Genomic DNA, 14,561 nt, shown 5'->3' with positions numbered 1-14,561 from the left:
TTTGTCACAAAAAAAGTATGTTGGTACTAGAGGATCGGGAAAAAAATGTGATTATAGGATGTGTTTTAATGACTATGAAACAAAAGATGGACAAGGATGTAAAAAAAAATACACATGTATACTATGTCGTCTTTTAAGAAAAAAAGCCTTACTATACTATGTCATTTTTTAAAGAAATAATGCCTTTTTATATTGTCATTTTTTTAAGAAAAAAAGCCTTACTATACATGTTTTTTTTTTTAAGCCTTACTATACATGGTTTTTTTTTTTTAAAGCCTTACTATACATGGTCGTTTTTTTTGGAAGAAAAAGCCTGACTATACATGGTCATTTTTTAAAGAAAAAAACCTTACTATACATGGTCGTTTTTTACGAAAAAAAGCCTTACTATAAATGGTCGTTTTTTTCAAGAAAAAAGCCTTACTATACATAGTGATTTTTTTATTGAAAAAAGCCTTACTATACATGGTCATTTTTATACATGGTCGTTTTTTTAAGCCTTACTATACATGTTAAAAATTTTTTTTAAGCCTTTCTATACATGGTCATTTTTTTAGCATTGACAGATTGGTCACTTGGGAACAAGAGGATATGGCTAAATATGTCTTTTATATATATATATATATATATATATATATATATATATATGTATATATATATATATATATGTATATGTATATGTATATGTATATATATATATATATATATGTATATATATATATGTATATGTATATGTATATGTATATGTATATGTGTATATATATATATATATATATATATATATATATATATATATATATATATATATATATATATATATTATGTGGGTGGTCTTACCATTTCCTTCTGCAGCTGGAGTCTCTTGTGGGTGCGTTTGTGATGTTCTTTAGCGCAAGTCTCCAAACTGGCAAACTTTGAAGTGCCTTCCTGCAGGAAAGAAAAAAAAAAATTAAAAAAGAAGAAGAAAAAAAACATCTCAAACAAAGCCAAACTAAATCATTTATTTTTTAATCACAAACTAAACATTCTATACATTTCCCCCCCTCCCCTTTATTGTGAATTTTTAGGCTAATCCTACTGTATTTTCCGCACTATAAGGTGCAACTAAAAGACAAAAAAAGGGATGACTTACCCTCATGAGCAGTTCTCTACTGGTCAAGTAGTTGTTGTGATCGGAGAAGATGTCCGACAGCTCCTCAAAAGTCTGCATGCTGTCTCTGTGGAGCGACGGGACGCCACCAAACGTCAAACCTGAGGCTAATCTGAGGTGGAAGTGAGTCTTACTTACTTGTGGACGCAATTCCAGGCCCTCTTCAGCCTGTAGAGAGGATTGGACTGCAGCGCCGACACGATGGCTCGCAGGGAGGAGAAATTTTTACGGATGCGACACTCCTGTTGACGGACGGACACTCAAGGTTAACTCGATAACAAATGCTTGCTAAAAATCACACAGGCGGAAACTGAAAGAAAAATTAGAATATTTTCAGATGATAAATGATGAGTTTTTACAAATAACGTACCAAATAAAGGACAGGTATGATGTAATATGGTGCTAATGCCGCATTCACCTGCGCAATGTCAATCCAGCGCTGAATGACCCTGGCCCTGACGTGCGGTCGTATCTGTCGGTGCCTCAAAACGGTGCTGACCACGCAGGCGGCCACGGCGTTGAACTGCGTGATGGTGGCGCGCACGCTGGGGGCGCTGTGCTTGTTATGCTTTTTATCCCTCTGCGACCAGATGGAGCCCAGGCAATGGTGCGGGACCACTTTTTTGAACAACAGCTGCAGGAACAGATAACGTCACGCGTCCGTTTCCTTTTACAAACGCCACTTTTTGTTTTGTTTTGGCCGCAGCGCTTACCGCGTCCATGTAAGTGAGCTGCTCGGCCACCTGGTCGGTCTCAAAGGACATGAACTCCTCCCGGATCTCCGCGTCCGCTTCGTCGTCCTCGCCCGGGAAGTAGGAACCGTTGGCGTGGAAGCCGGCTGGACGGGGTAGGGAGGGAGGGACGGCCACGGTCAGGACCAGAGCCGAGCTAAGGGTTTTAACGCGAGCGGCTCGGCGGCGGCTACCGTCGGGATCGTCGGCGCCGGCCTGGAGCCGCAGCTGCTCCAGTAGCGCCTCGGCCCGCCGTAAGGCTTCCGAGGTGGGGAGGGCCCCGCGGAGGTAGCCCGTTAGCATGCGCAGACTTGGGTAGTCGGGGGGTTCCTGGAAGTCTTCGGGGCATTGGTCTAGCCAGGCACGGAGGATAGATGCTAAGGCGCTGTGGAGGCCGAGCGGACATTTAAAGTTGGAATAAAAACACACATTACGCTAAATTTAAAGCTAATGCTAAAGCCAATGCTAAAGCTAACTCACTTTCTGATGGCTCCATTGGTTTCTGAAACTTGGCTTTTTTTGGCAACTGGTTCCTTTTCTTCCGTAGTTCCGTATCTGAAATTTGACAAGGTGACGGTGAATAAAAGTAGTGATCACACGGTCAGGTTACGTTTCAAGCAAAACAGATGAGCAAAAAAAAAAATGTTTTTTTGGGGGGTTAAAAGAACTTTCTTTTCTGTGAGTTTCTTTACGGACATTTGTATCAGTTCAATTTAGCTTTTGATAATGTTCTTTAATTAAGTCCTTATTTAAGTCCAATTATTTCTGTTACTAAACTATTTAAATCAATAAGGATCAAAAAATAAAAAAATATTTTCTAAAAACAAGAGTACTTCCTCATTGTTATAAAAAAAAAAGAATGAATACAAATTAAAAAAATATCTACGAGAATATTTGCTTCTAAAAAGCCCCCAGAAATGAAAAGCCTAATTCTTAGGTCAACATGTTTCTAAACAAATTATCGACTACAGTAATCCCTCAAATATCGCAGTTAATGTAGACCAGACAATAAACAAAAAAAACACAAATTAGGATCACCCCCATTACTACTACCAGAATATGTTTTCGCAATACAAGTACAATTATCAAAAAGTGTATATTTATTAAATATTACAGCTATATATTTAAAAATTTAACTACTCTAAATACTGAAATCAGTGAAAATAGTTCCTCTCCGCTTGATATAAATGAATAAAAAACAGGTAAATGGGAGTTTTAGTCTAAGTCCTTTGTCTTTTTGTGGTCATGGGTCCATTGTCTGCGATATTTGAAGGATTACTGTACTAACAAATTTGTATATTCGTGAAATGATGTTGACAAATTGGGCATGCCGTTAGTACTTGATGACATTTTTTTTTAAACTGCCGTTTAAGTCATTTGCTTCTACGACCGATCCATTTGAACTTTAAAAACAAATAGTTGGGACAAAGCTGCTAAAAAAAGTAGTTTTGCAGTTTTACCTGTCAAGCAGAAGATGCAGTACCGTCTGCGTGCTAGCAAAGGCTCTGTAGGTGGACAGGAAAATGGACGTGTAGGTGAGGTCGTTGTCTCCAAACGCCGTCAACAGCGTCTCCACCAGACGCTCCAAAGTCCCGGCTCGGATGCTTCGGATCTTGCAGGTTTCCAACTGGCTGACCGTGTGGCCTGGAGGCAAACGGTCGCCCTCCGCCTGATCACAAAAAACAACAACGATAAACACCGGGGACATCATAAATCGGACCCATCGCGTATTGTTTTTTTTTTCCAATTTAAAAATATATATATTTTATACTATCTAAAAAAATGTTTTATTATTATTTTTATTTTTTTAAATATTCAACAATTTAAATTTTTTTGTTTTGTTTTACTATTTAATTAGAAAAAAATAATTAACTATTGAAAAAATGTTTTTTTTACTATTCAAATTTTTGTTTTACTATTATTTTAAAATATTGTTTACTATTTAACATTTTTTTAAATTTTTTTTACTATTTGTTTCACAATTTAATTATTTTTTGTTTAACTATTTATTATTATTTTTAAATATTTAACTATTTAATTTTGTTTTGTTTTGTTGTACTATGTAATTTTTTTTAAATTTAACTATTTAATTTTTTTGTTTTGTTTTACTATTTACTTTTTTTTTATAAATATTTAACTATTTAAAAAAATGTTTTTTACTATGGAAATTTTTGTCTTGTTTTACTATTTAAAAAAAATGTTTACTATTCAACTATTTAAAAAAAATACTATTTTAATTTTTTGTTTGTTTAACTTTTTTTTTTTTTTTACTATTTAACTATTTAAAAAAACATTTTTTGTACTATTTAAATTTTCTTTTTTTTCACTATTTTGTTTTTTAAACTTGAACCCATTGTATTGCCAGATTACAAATTCGGCTATTCATGTCCAACGCTCTGCTCTTAGTTTTTTGGAGAGTAATAAATGAGGTCATTGGATTGAAAACAAGCGTAGAAGCCGGAACCCAAAACGGCTGGAACAATCCTGACCTATATTCAATCTTTCTCCACTTATCCAGATGCGTCCTACTATTGTGACTCCTTGTGTAGAAGCAAACAATCCACCCGGGAGTGACTTGGACAACAAGTGTCCCAGACGGAAAGAGAGATTGGGGGGGCGGCGAGGTTAGCCAGCACGCCGAGGGGGCAGGAAAGGCTCCCAATCTGCTTCTAATCAGCGTAGGCCACGCCTCCCAGTTCTCCCACAACTCCCCTCCGATAACCAGTCGAGAAAAACACATGAGTTGGAGCAGGGGTGGGGTCAAAAGTGCACGCCGTGGTGACGCTGGCGGAAAATGTGTAATTATTGTGTTTAAAAAAAATAACATTATATATACAATATTTAGATTATTTTTTTTAAATCGTATTAAAAGAACTGGCCCTAAATAATCAATTGGAGTTTTTTTTCTTAGAATGGGAAAACATCTTTTAATTTTTTTTTTTATTTCAAAAGGGAACTAAAGATTTGTTAATTATGCTCAATAATAAAGTGAAAAACCGAAAATATTTGTATACAATTATTTTTACATTAAAAAAAAAGGTTTTTTGAACTAAAAACAACACAAAAACACAATTTGGGATTTTAAAAGAAAATTGCAAATATTAATTAAAAAAAAGGGTGAAAAACAGGAAATGTTCCCTATTCATAAAACAGAAAGTTGGCCCTCATCATTGACTTTCTCGGGCCGGACAAAATAAGGTGGGGGCCAGATTTGGCGGGCGGGCCGCCACTTGGACACCAGTGCGTTAAACCACATGTGTCAAAGTGGCGGCCCGGGGGCCAAATCTGGCCCGCCGCATCATTTTGTGTGGCCCGGGAAAGTAAATCATGAGTGCCGACTTTCTGTTTCAGGATCAAATTAAAATGAAGAGTATAGATGTATATTAAATTTCCTGATTTTCCTCCTTTTAAATCATTTTTTAATATTTTTTTTCTGTGTTTTTAGTTCAAAAATCATTTTGTAAAATCTAAAAATATATTTAGGCCTTTTAATCCATTTATAAAAAAACCCAAATATTATATCTAAAATGGTCCGGCCCACATGAAATCAAGTTGACGTTAACGCGGCCCGCGAACCAACCCGAGTCTGACACCCTTGCTATAAACCAATAAGAAATGATCCAAAAATGTCCAGGAATTTCCTTGCAAGCACCCTAAAATGACAAAAAAACATCAAATAAACTCATTGTCTGCTATTAACGATGCTAGATGTCCAATTCACCTCAACTAGCTGTGAATGCTAATCTTTCAGTGCCATTGACAGCACTAAACATCCAATCCATTTTGACTGGAAGTGGCCAAACAACTTCCAAATTTGACTTCCTAGCTGCCAACAATTTTTGATAATTACCAACTATTATCCTCTGTCACTTCTGCGTACCAAGCGCCCCCTGCTCCGCCTTACCGCAAATGCGTGTCGCAATGCCGCGTAAACAACAACGTTGTGGAAACAGAGGTGTCTTTTTGGCGCGCCGCGCGAAATGTGCAAGTCGAGGAAAAGCCGTTAATGCCTTTTAATGCCGGAGCGGCGTTTCATCAAACTGCAGCGAGCGCGAAAGGAAAGGGGGGCGGGGTTTGGGTTGGCGGGGTGGGGGGGCCCGTTTGCTTGCCAACTTGGAAAGGCAGGAAATCACATGCTTCAGCTAAAAAAGAGAGAGAGAGAAAGAAAGAGGGAAAAAGAAAAGCACTTCCAAAAGGTGAGCTGGGAGATTTATAACTCAAATGCTCAAACAACAACGGCGCCAGGCCCAAAAACAATGGCGCCGAGTTGAATGAGCGGATGTTTCCATGCTATTTGATTGAGGATGGCACGTTTTGGGTGCGCTAGGTGACTTTTTGGAACTCACCCCCAACCATCTCGCGCCCTTGTTGGCCGCCTGCTGGATTTGGACTCTCTTGAGGGTCACGTTGTAAATGGCTCCGTCAACCACTTCCTCGCCCCAGTCCTGCACGGAGCTCTGAAATACACAACAAAATGGACCATCAATATTCAATCATTGAAACATTTTCCAACTATAACATGGACCAGATAAAGAAAATACACAATGAATATCAAGAAAGTTTTTTATTCCCCATTTTATTTCACCAGAGACCAACAATCGACATTATACAGGGTTTTTGCCACGGTTTTGTAGACCCGGCGGGCCGCCAGGCTTCGCTATGCCCCACCCACACAGTAATACAGAGCTACAAAAGAATGGAGCATAGGGTTATATTTGTATGCTTGTCAACAAATTGATTTGACTTTAAAGTCATACACGCTAGGAATCATATATGTAATATCTAGACTAGGGGTGTCCAAACTATCCTACAAAAGTCCAGAGCAGGTGCAGATTTTTGTTCCAATGGATATGGCTCGGATAGTTTAACCAATGAGGTTTCTTCTGAAGCTGACAGCAATCAACTGATTACTCTTTTAAGACACCAGACGGTTTGGACACCCAATATCTAGACACAATTTACCGTAATTTCTCACGTATAAGCCGTACACTTAAAATTGCCTTAAAATGGTTGAATTTGACAATTTCCCTCGTATAAGCCGCCCCCTGATTCAGAATTTTCACCTCCATGTTCATGGTTTTAATAGTGAGTACAAATGTGTTACTTTGAAGGGAAAGCCCTAAGAAAAATTATTGAAAATTGCATTTCCGAGATACTGTATTAATTGATTGCTGGATTGCACATTCTGAACGGGTGATGCCTGCATGTAGACAAATTCAAAAAGGAGGTCATGTGAGCAGTACAACCAGGAAGTGTGTCTGTAGCGGTCTAATTTGTCATCCCTAGCTAAGATAGCGGCACCCTTAGCGAGCAATGGCAGGCACAAGTGAGTTTTTTCACATTTTATGCAAGATACGGTTTAGTTTTTTTCTTGAATTTCATTCCTAGACATCAAAATACATTTTGTTTAGCATTTTATCTTTTCTCTATTTTGAAATAAATGACCGTAACAACAGCATAAAAACATTGTCCTTACATGGTGGTCATTCCGCTATAGGTCTTGGAACGTATTAAGCGCCATGAAGGAGGTATTACTGTGGTTCCCAACCCCCAACACTGCAGCGCGCCGGCCTTCCCAGCTCCCTCCCTCCCTCCCTCCCTCCCTCCCTTCCTCTCCTCGCCTTCACTCTATTTAATTCCCCATCCATCTTTTTTAGCGTGTCCCCCATCTGGGCGGAGGTGAAGGAGGCCGGTGGCGCGCAAGCGGCGGGGAGTCGTGAAAGGTTGACGAGGACGACGCGGGAATGCGCGCAGACTCGCCAATGAGCGCCGATGCGACAACTCTGCATCACTTTGATTGGACGGGAGCCAGCCAAAATCCAGCAAACCACCGACCGACATTGGGTCACTCTCACTTTCACTTTCACTTTCATCTCGTTATCATTGATCGATAAACGGCGCACGTTCGGCTAAATGTGCTATTTATGGAATTCATATTTTCTTCCATAACTAATTGCCGGGGGGGTTAATGTTAATAAAGTTGATCTGTTTTTAGGGTTGTACATTATTTAGTTTCATTTTAAATTGGCTAGTCACTTTGAATTGTTTACGTCCTTGAATTGAGGACAAAAAATACAAATAAACACTCATATTTACCAATAATTAGTAAAGAAGTTGAAATAATTTGTAAAATAGTTGATTAATGACCGTTTTTTTTTTGATGAATTGATTTATTGCTTCACGTATGAATAATAATAAATTAATCTGGGCTTGATATTTTTGCTGTAAATGTGCATTAGGAATAATACATATATATTATTGCATGTTTGTAAATATCTCATTTTGATTAAAAACCAAATAAATTCCATCGAAGGCAAACGAAACCTGAGGATATTAACTGGTTTGTATATTTCACATGAATAAATCAATTTCAATAGAATATTAATTGGTTTGTTTATTTTTTAAATATAAAATTAAATGTCATTGTATTTTAAGGAAACAAATAATGCACCATCAAAATACTTATATATTTTTTGACAATCAAAAACCAATCAAAAAGCTTCTGATCTCAATAATAACTTTGAAAACTTTTGAAAAATGTCAGGATCAGATTTATACCAACCACAAAATCTACACTTGAAACAATAAAAACGATTAATTAAAAACGTTTTATGGCGTTGGCCAACCGACTGCCTCACAGCCAAGGCTGTAAACAAACTCTAAAGTGGGGAGGGGCAAACAAATAACAATCCACGTTCACAAAAAAAACTAAAACAAAAGGCGAGAGTTTAAAAGTTATAAATTGTGCTGACACACGTAGACAAAAACAGGAGCTGCAACAGGAACCGGGCCAGAACCGAAGACCACGCATGCAAGATGACGGCCAAGTCAGCTGAGGTTTGGATCACACTCTCGCATGGCTTTTTAAAGTCTGAAGGTGAATACGGACCAGCTGTATTGGAATTAAAATTGGACCTCAACTATTTTCGCTTATGTGTAGTTTACTTTTTACATTTCTTTACTTTTTCCACCCAAGTAGAAAAAGGCAAAATGACATTCTATACAATTGAGTGATGTTTCACAGTAAAGGTTTTACTTAAATTCCCTTTAAATTTGCGGACTGTTTCCTTTTGGAATCTTTTTTACTTTTTCCACCCAAGTTTGAAAGACTCCTTGTAAAATCTAATTCTTTGTATTTGCAGTGATGCCTCAAAAAAAGTTAAGCCACGTTTTACTTCAACTTTCTTCATCTGTGTAATATTCCCTTTTTCACAAGAGGTTTTACTTTTTCCACCCAAGTGGAAAGCAAATTGAAAAAATACAATCTTTGAATTTCACATGACGTCAAAAAAAATAATGAAAGAAAAAAATACTGTTTAAATAAATGCATGTACCGTTTCCTTGTCTAATCAAGTATTTTTTTTACTTTTTCCACCTAAGTGGAAAGCAAATTGAAAAATAACAAACTTAGATTTTCAAGTGACGTAAAAAAAATAACAATAGAAAAAAAATAGTGTAAATTCATGTACCGTTTCCTGGTCAAAATCAAGTTTGTTTGTTTTTTTACTTTTTCCACCTAAGTGGAAAGCAAATTGAAAAATGACAAACATTGAATTTCAAATGACGTCAAAAAAATAACAATAGAAAAAATACTGTGTAAATACATTTCTTTGTCAAATCAAGTTTTTTTTACCTTTTCCACCTAAGTGGAAAGCAAATTTAAAAATGACAATCTTTGAATTTCAAGTGACGTCGAAAATATAACGATAGAAAAAAATACTGTGTAAATAAATGCAAGTACCGTTTCCTTGTCAAATCAATTTTTTTTTTACTTTTTCCACCTAAGTCATAGCCGCATTGCAAAATAATATTCATTGCATTTCTAGTGAACAAACAAGTAATCGTAAAAAACAACATCAAGTGGGTTCTGTATTTACCCATTCACCGTCATTGCATGCTCGCTGCCCACCCTCCTAGTCCAAACGGATTGGACGCCCATTTCCATCACAACCCAAAAAGCTAAAGTCCAGCTGCAAAGACGGCTCAGCTCACCAGTCACGGAGTCTAAACCCCCCCAAAACAATAGCCGGGCGGTCTGGCCCGGCCTGACTAGGCCGCATAAACACACTGCATGACCTCAAAAGCTGTGTTTGTAGAATACTAAACCCAAGTTAATAGAACACAGTGCACATTTTATCAAAAGACCCCGTGGAGATGTAAACACAGGCCGGCTTGTTATCTGTGCACCCCCCCCATTGTGGCATATTGGAAAAGTGAGTACTTATTCCTTGACCTTGCTATTCATGCTCACTGACCTAAAAAATAAAAAGATATGTTAGCACACAACTACCGTACTTAAATTTTAAAGTCTTCCGATTTTGTCGGGAGTTTCCCCATTTCCACGCATAAACCCCATCTCCCCCCACTAGATTCAATTTTCCCGATTTCCAGACGGCCTTGTGGGAAAAAAAGCACTACAACGACACCGTCCCTCCCCTCCAAAAACGTGGCACGTTGGCCACAGCGTGGAAATTTATAGTCTATTTCCCGTTTGTTTTTTTGCCTACACTGAATTGGCGGGCTACTGATGCAGCCTACAATAATTCCTGAAAGTCATGTGATTGGTATTGCTTCATTCTACCCAGAGTAGAAAAGCAAAATGGAAGAAACAAATAACAAACCCAGCAAAAAAAAACAATGGAAATTTGATTCCAAATATCAGGTTACATGGCAAAATTCGTCATAGTGACAGAGGTACATACCTGTCAACATTGGCCAATCGCTCCCCTTATTAATGATTGCAATTCCCCTTATTAAGTGATTAAAAAAGCACATATTTACTCACATAGAGTGCACTTAAGTCTAAAATTTTCTCCAAAGTGGACGAGGTGCCCAATCAGTATGCATTAAATTCAAGATTCTGTAGATGTCGCTGTATGAGGCTGACTGTGGGTACATTGCTTGCTGACACGCTATATTTATATAGTGAAAATAGCTAAATTGACTGAAGCGCGTGCGCATATCATGCTAAAATTTTAGCTTGACAATATTAGCAGTTGACAATGACGTTCTCGTCTGCTACCAGTGACCGAGACGATCCAGATTAGAGTCGAAATGGGTCAAAGAGATCGGTTTTACAAAAAAAAACGTACTTAAAAAAACTTGTTATATGGCGTACACAATTTGAAATGATCAAAAACATGGATAAAATACGGGAAAAACTTTTTTGTTTATGTTTGCATTTTGCGACCTTGGTTCAGTCCACATTGGGATTGAATAACAATTTCAAATCCCCCCAAAAATTAGGTTATTTTGGTCAGATTTGCTGACCATGCAATAGGCCAATCTGTGCCAAGGTTTTTGGAAATGCCAATTGGCAACATGGGGACAGGAGCTGGTGTCTTTGATGCACTGGATATCACCTTTTAAGTAACTTTTTGCAATTGTAAAAAAAATCTCAATTTCAAAATGCTATAATTTATTAAGTCTAAACTCCAACCACTGTGTCTTGCAACTTGTCCTAGAATTGAGGACAAGACGTACTAATACATGAACTCTAAGCTGGATAGTGCTGATCACGTGGCATTATGGAAAAGCTCTTTGAGTATTTCGTTGATAGCATTGATCAGGTGACTAGTGCTTACTAGTAGTTTTCATTCATATTTTTTTGTGTGGATTTTATTAGTTTTCATCTTTATATTTGTAGTTTTAGCAGTAGTTATTGTATTCAATTTGTTGGATAATATGAAGCATTACCAAAAATCAAACATGTTTTATATATAATTTTTGGAACAAATTTTTCAAAAACATCAAAATTGCTTGGTTTTAAAAAAATATATACTTTAAAGTGAAATTGTGTTCAAAGGTTTACATCATAAGAGTTAAATCGATCAAAGACCGTTGAATTGAATCGTGACCGACTTTGTAACGTTGTCGAATATCGCACTCGATATCGTCACGAATTGGTGATTTACAACCCAACTAGTAAGCCCAAATCCCATAAAAACCGGTACAAATAACGCGAAATGACTTAACTTGACCCTACAATTAATAATATTAGCACATGGAAGGAAAATATGTCAAATAAATGCGGAAAAGTTTGAAAAAGAGGAGGAGTTAAAGCTCGAAAGATAACAAGTGGTGAAGCTTTGGTGACTGAAAGCAGCTGGGAAAGCAAAAGTAGAAAAGTAACCCCCTAAAAATTCCCTTAAAAACCCCCTTTGCATTCTTCATCACTATCTCCGAAAAGAAAAGGAGCAAAAAAGCAAGTTATTTGCGTTTATGCTCAATTGTAACAGGAAGCGACGACCATCACAACATTAAGGCAGGACCCCCCAGTCCGCCCCCCTTTTTTATCCCCCTACTTTCCCAAGCTTTCCTCCCACTACTCGTCGTCCTCTTTCCTCGCTTGGAAATCCATCTCTTTCAAAGCGAATTGGTGTTTAAAAAAAAAAGAAATGCTATTTTACCATTTTATTCTTCCAGGCGAACTTCATGGCGAGTCCTTCTCTCATGTTCCGAGGACAGCATCAGAGCTAGCCAAAAAAAGTCCTTGCGAGAAGGTTACGAGGACGGCGACTTTCAGTTTAAAAAATATATATTTTTGTTTTCTTTTAAAATCCTTCTTCTGGCGTCCTAATGAGAAAAGTGCAAATGTTGAGGTCCTGTCGAGTTTGCCTCTTGCACTGAATGAACCTCCTCCTCCTCCTTCCTCCGCCCCCGCCCTCACAACATTGCAGAACTCCTGACTCCTCCCCCTTCAGCCATTACCGTAAAACACGGAGGAAAAGAGCAAACATGATTTGTGTTTTCCCTTCATTTAACCCTTTCATGCACAAACTATGTTTTTTTTCGCCCTTGAGCTCCTGACTCCTCGTTTCTCAGCCATTACCGTAAAATATAGAGAGAAAAGGGCCAACTGGATCTTTGTTTTCCCTTCATTTAACCGTTTCAAGCACAAACTGATTATTTCCCCCCTTGAGCTCCTGACTCCTCCTCCTTCAGCCATTACTGTAAAATATAGAGAGAAAAGGGCCAACTGGATCTTTGTTTTCCCTTCATTTAACCCTTTCAAGCACAAACTATCAATTTTCCCCCTTGAGCTCCTGACTCCTTCTCCTTCAGCCATTACCGTAAAATATAGAGGGAAATAGGCCAACTGGATTTTTATTTTCCCTTCATTTAACCCTTTCAAGCACAAACTATCAATTTTCCCCCTCCTCGTTCCTCAGCCATTACCGTAAAATACAGAAAAAAGGGCCAACTAGATTTTTGTTTTCCCTTCATTAACCCTTTCAAGCACAAACTATGATTTTTCCCCTTCAACTCCTGACTCCTCCTCCTTCAGCCATTACCGTAAAATATAGATAAAAAGGCCAATTGGATTTTTGTTTGCCCTTCATTTAACTCCTTCGGCACAACCTATGATTATTTTCCCCTTGAGCTCCTGACTCCTCGTTCTGCATGCATTACCGTAAAGTGTAGAGAAAAAGGCCAACTAGATTTTTGTTTTCCTTTTTAACTCTTTCACGCACCAACTATCTTTTTTCTCTCACCATGAGCGCCTGACTCCTTCTTCAGCCATTACCGTAAAATATAGAGAAAAAAGGGCAACTGGATTTTTGTTTTCCTTCATTTAACCCTTTCAAACACAAGCAGATTATTCCCCCTTGAATTCCCAACTCCTCGTTCTTCAGCCATTACCGTAAAACACAAAAAAGGGCCAACTGGATTTTTGTTTTCCCTTCATTTAACCCTTTCAACCACAAACTATCTTTTTTCCCCTTGAGCTCCTGACTCCTCGTTCTCCAGCTATTACCGTAAAACACAGAAAAGAGCCTGGATTTTTTTGTTTTCCCTTCATTTAACCTGCCTCATCACCACCAAAGAGCGCCAAATCGAATCCTATACAGTAATACCCCTACTTACAAATATTTATACGCATGAAAGCTTAAGAAACCCCTATTTTAAAAAAGTATCATTATTATAAACTTACACAAAAACAATTAATAAAAAAAATCCCCCCAGAAAGAAATCAGCGATGTCGTGAAGCCGCGATATACGAGGGATTACTGTAGTGTTAAAATGTTTGGGGCCAGATGTATGCAAATTGTAAAGTCGTCTTGTGAGCAAAGCAGCTGCCGCCTCAGGGCCTCCCTTGCTGGGACAATACAAAGAAGGCGGGGCAAGCGTATTGTGGACGTGGGAGAAGGGGGACCCACACGACGTTCCCAAATACAGACTCGAACTCGGCCCACTGATGCGATTAAACCGGAAGATATGAATCAATATGCGCTCTTGTGCGGGACAAACGTTGTATTGTGGATGTGGGAAGATCACAAGTGGCTAACTGGTCATGTGGTACTGGGTAATGAGTGGAAACGGGAAAGACTTTCAGTTTTTTTTTTGTCTTTTTAAATTATGGACGTCTATTGCAGTCAATGGGAGTGAAAAGGTGAATGGATAAATTTTTGGATGTAGTATTTTTAGGATTAGGTTTGCAATTTTGGGAGATTTTGGGCAAAAAAATCCATTTTGCAATGTGACTTCTTTCACTTAGGTGGAAAAAGTAAAACGCTTATTTCAAAAAAATAAGTACTAAGTATTAAAGTACATTTGTTCAGTTAGCTGAAAAATGTACAAAATAAATACAATTCCAAAACGAAGTAGTTCACAAAGATAATCGTGACTTTAGGAAAAACTGAAAAAGTTTTCCCAAGTACCGTCGTGTACTTTGTTTT

General features: G+C 37.8%; 1 protein-coding gene across 2 annotated transcripts in view; it reads right to left on the bottom strand.

Moving 5' to 3' along the window:
- The window catches only part of rgl1 (ral guanine nucleotide dissociation stimulator-like 1), a 36,229-nt gene that overhangs the window by 6,559 nt on the left and 15,109 nt on the right, over nucleotides 1-14,561 (bottom strand). Inside the window, exons 1-10 of one of the 2 annotated variants that reach the window (XM_077607219.1) lie at nucleotides 12,291-12,527; nucleotides 6,228-6,338; nucleotides 3,342-3,550; nucleotides 2,362-2,436; nucleotides 2,076-2,266; nucleotides 1,864-1,988; nucleotides 1,569-1,784; nucleotides 1,289-1,392; nucleotides 1,133-1,217; nucleotides 838-927 (exon numbers count right to left, since the gene is read on the bottom strand). In XM_077607219.1, the coding sequence (XP_077463345.1) occupies nucleotides 838-927; nucleotides 1,133-1,217; nucleotides 1,289-1,392; nucleotides 1,569-1,784; nucleotides 1,864-1,988; nucleotides 2,076-2,266; nucleotides 2,362-2,436; nucleotides 3,342-3,550; nucleotides 6,228-6,338; nucleotides 12,291-12,335 (1,251 nt within the window). In that variant the 5' untranslated portion in view covers nucleotides 12,336-12,527. Of the gene's footprint in view, nucleotides 1-837; nucleotides 928-1,132; nucleotides 1,218-1,288; nucleotides 1,393-1,568; nucleotides 1,785-1,863; nucleotides 1,989-2,075; nucleotides 2,267-2,361; nucleotides 2,437-3,341; nucleotides 3,551-6,227; nucleotides 6,339-12,290; nucleotides 12,528-14,561 lie in introns of those variants that run through there. The other variant, XM_077607218.1, reaches the window with a different exon arrangement.

This window comes from Stigmatopora argus, chromosome 8, assembly GCF_051989625.1.
Source record: "Stigmatopora argus isolate UIUO_Sarg chromosome 8, RoL_Sarg_1.0, whole genome shotgun sequence".
NCBI classification, from domain to species: domain Eukaryota; kingdom Metazoa; phylum Chordata; class Actinopteri; order Syngnathiformes; family Syngnathidae; genus Stigmatopora; species Stigmatopora argus.
The sequence above is the reverse complement of the archived record's forward strand: the minus strand, read 5'-3'. Positions and strand labels throughout refer to the sequence as shown.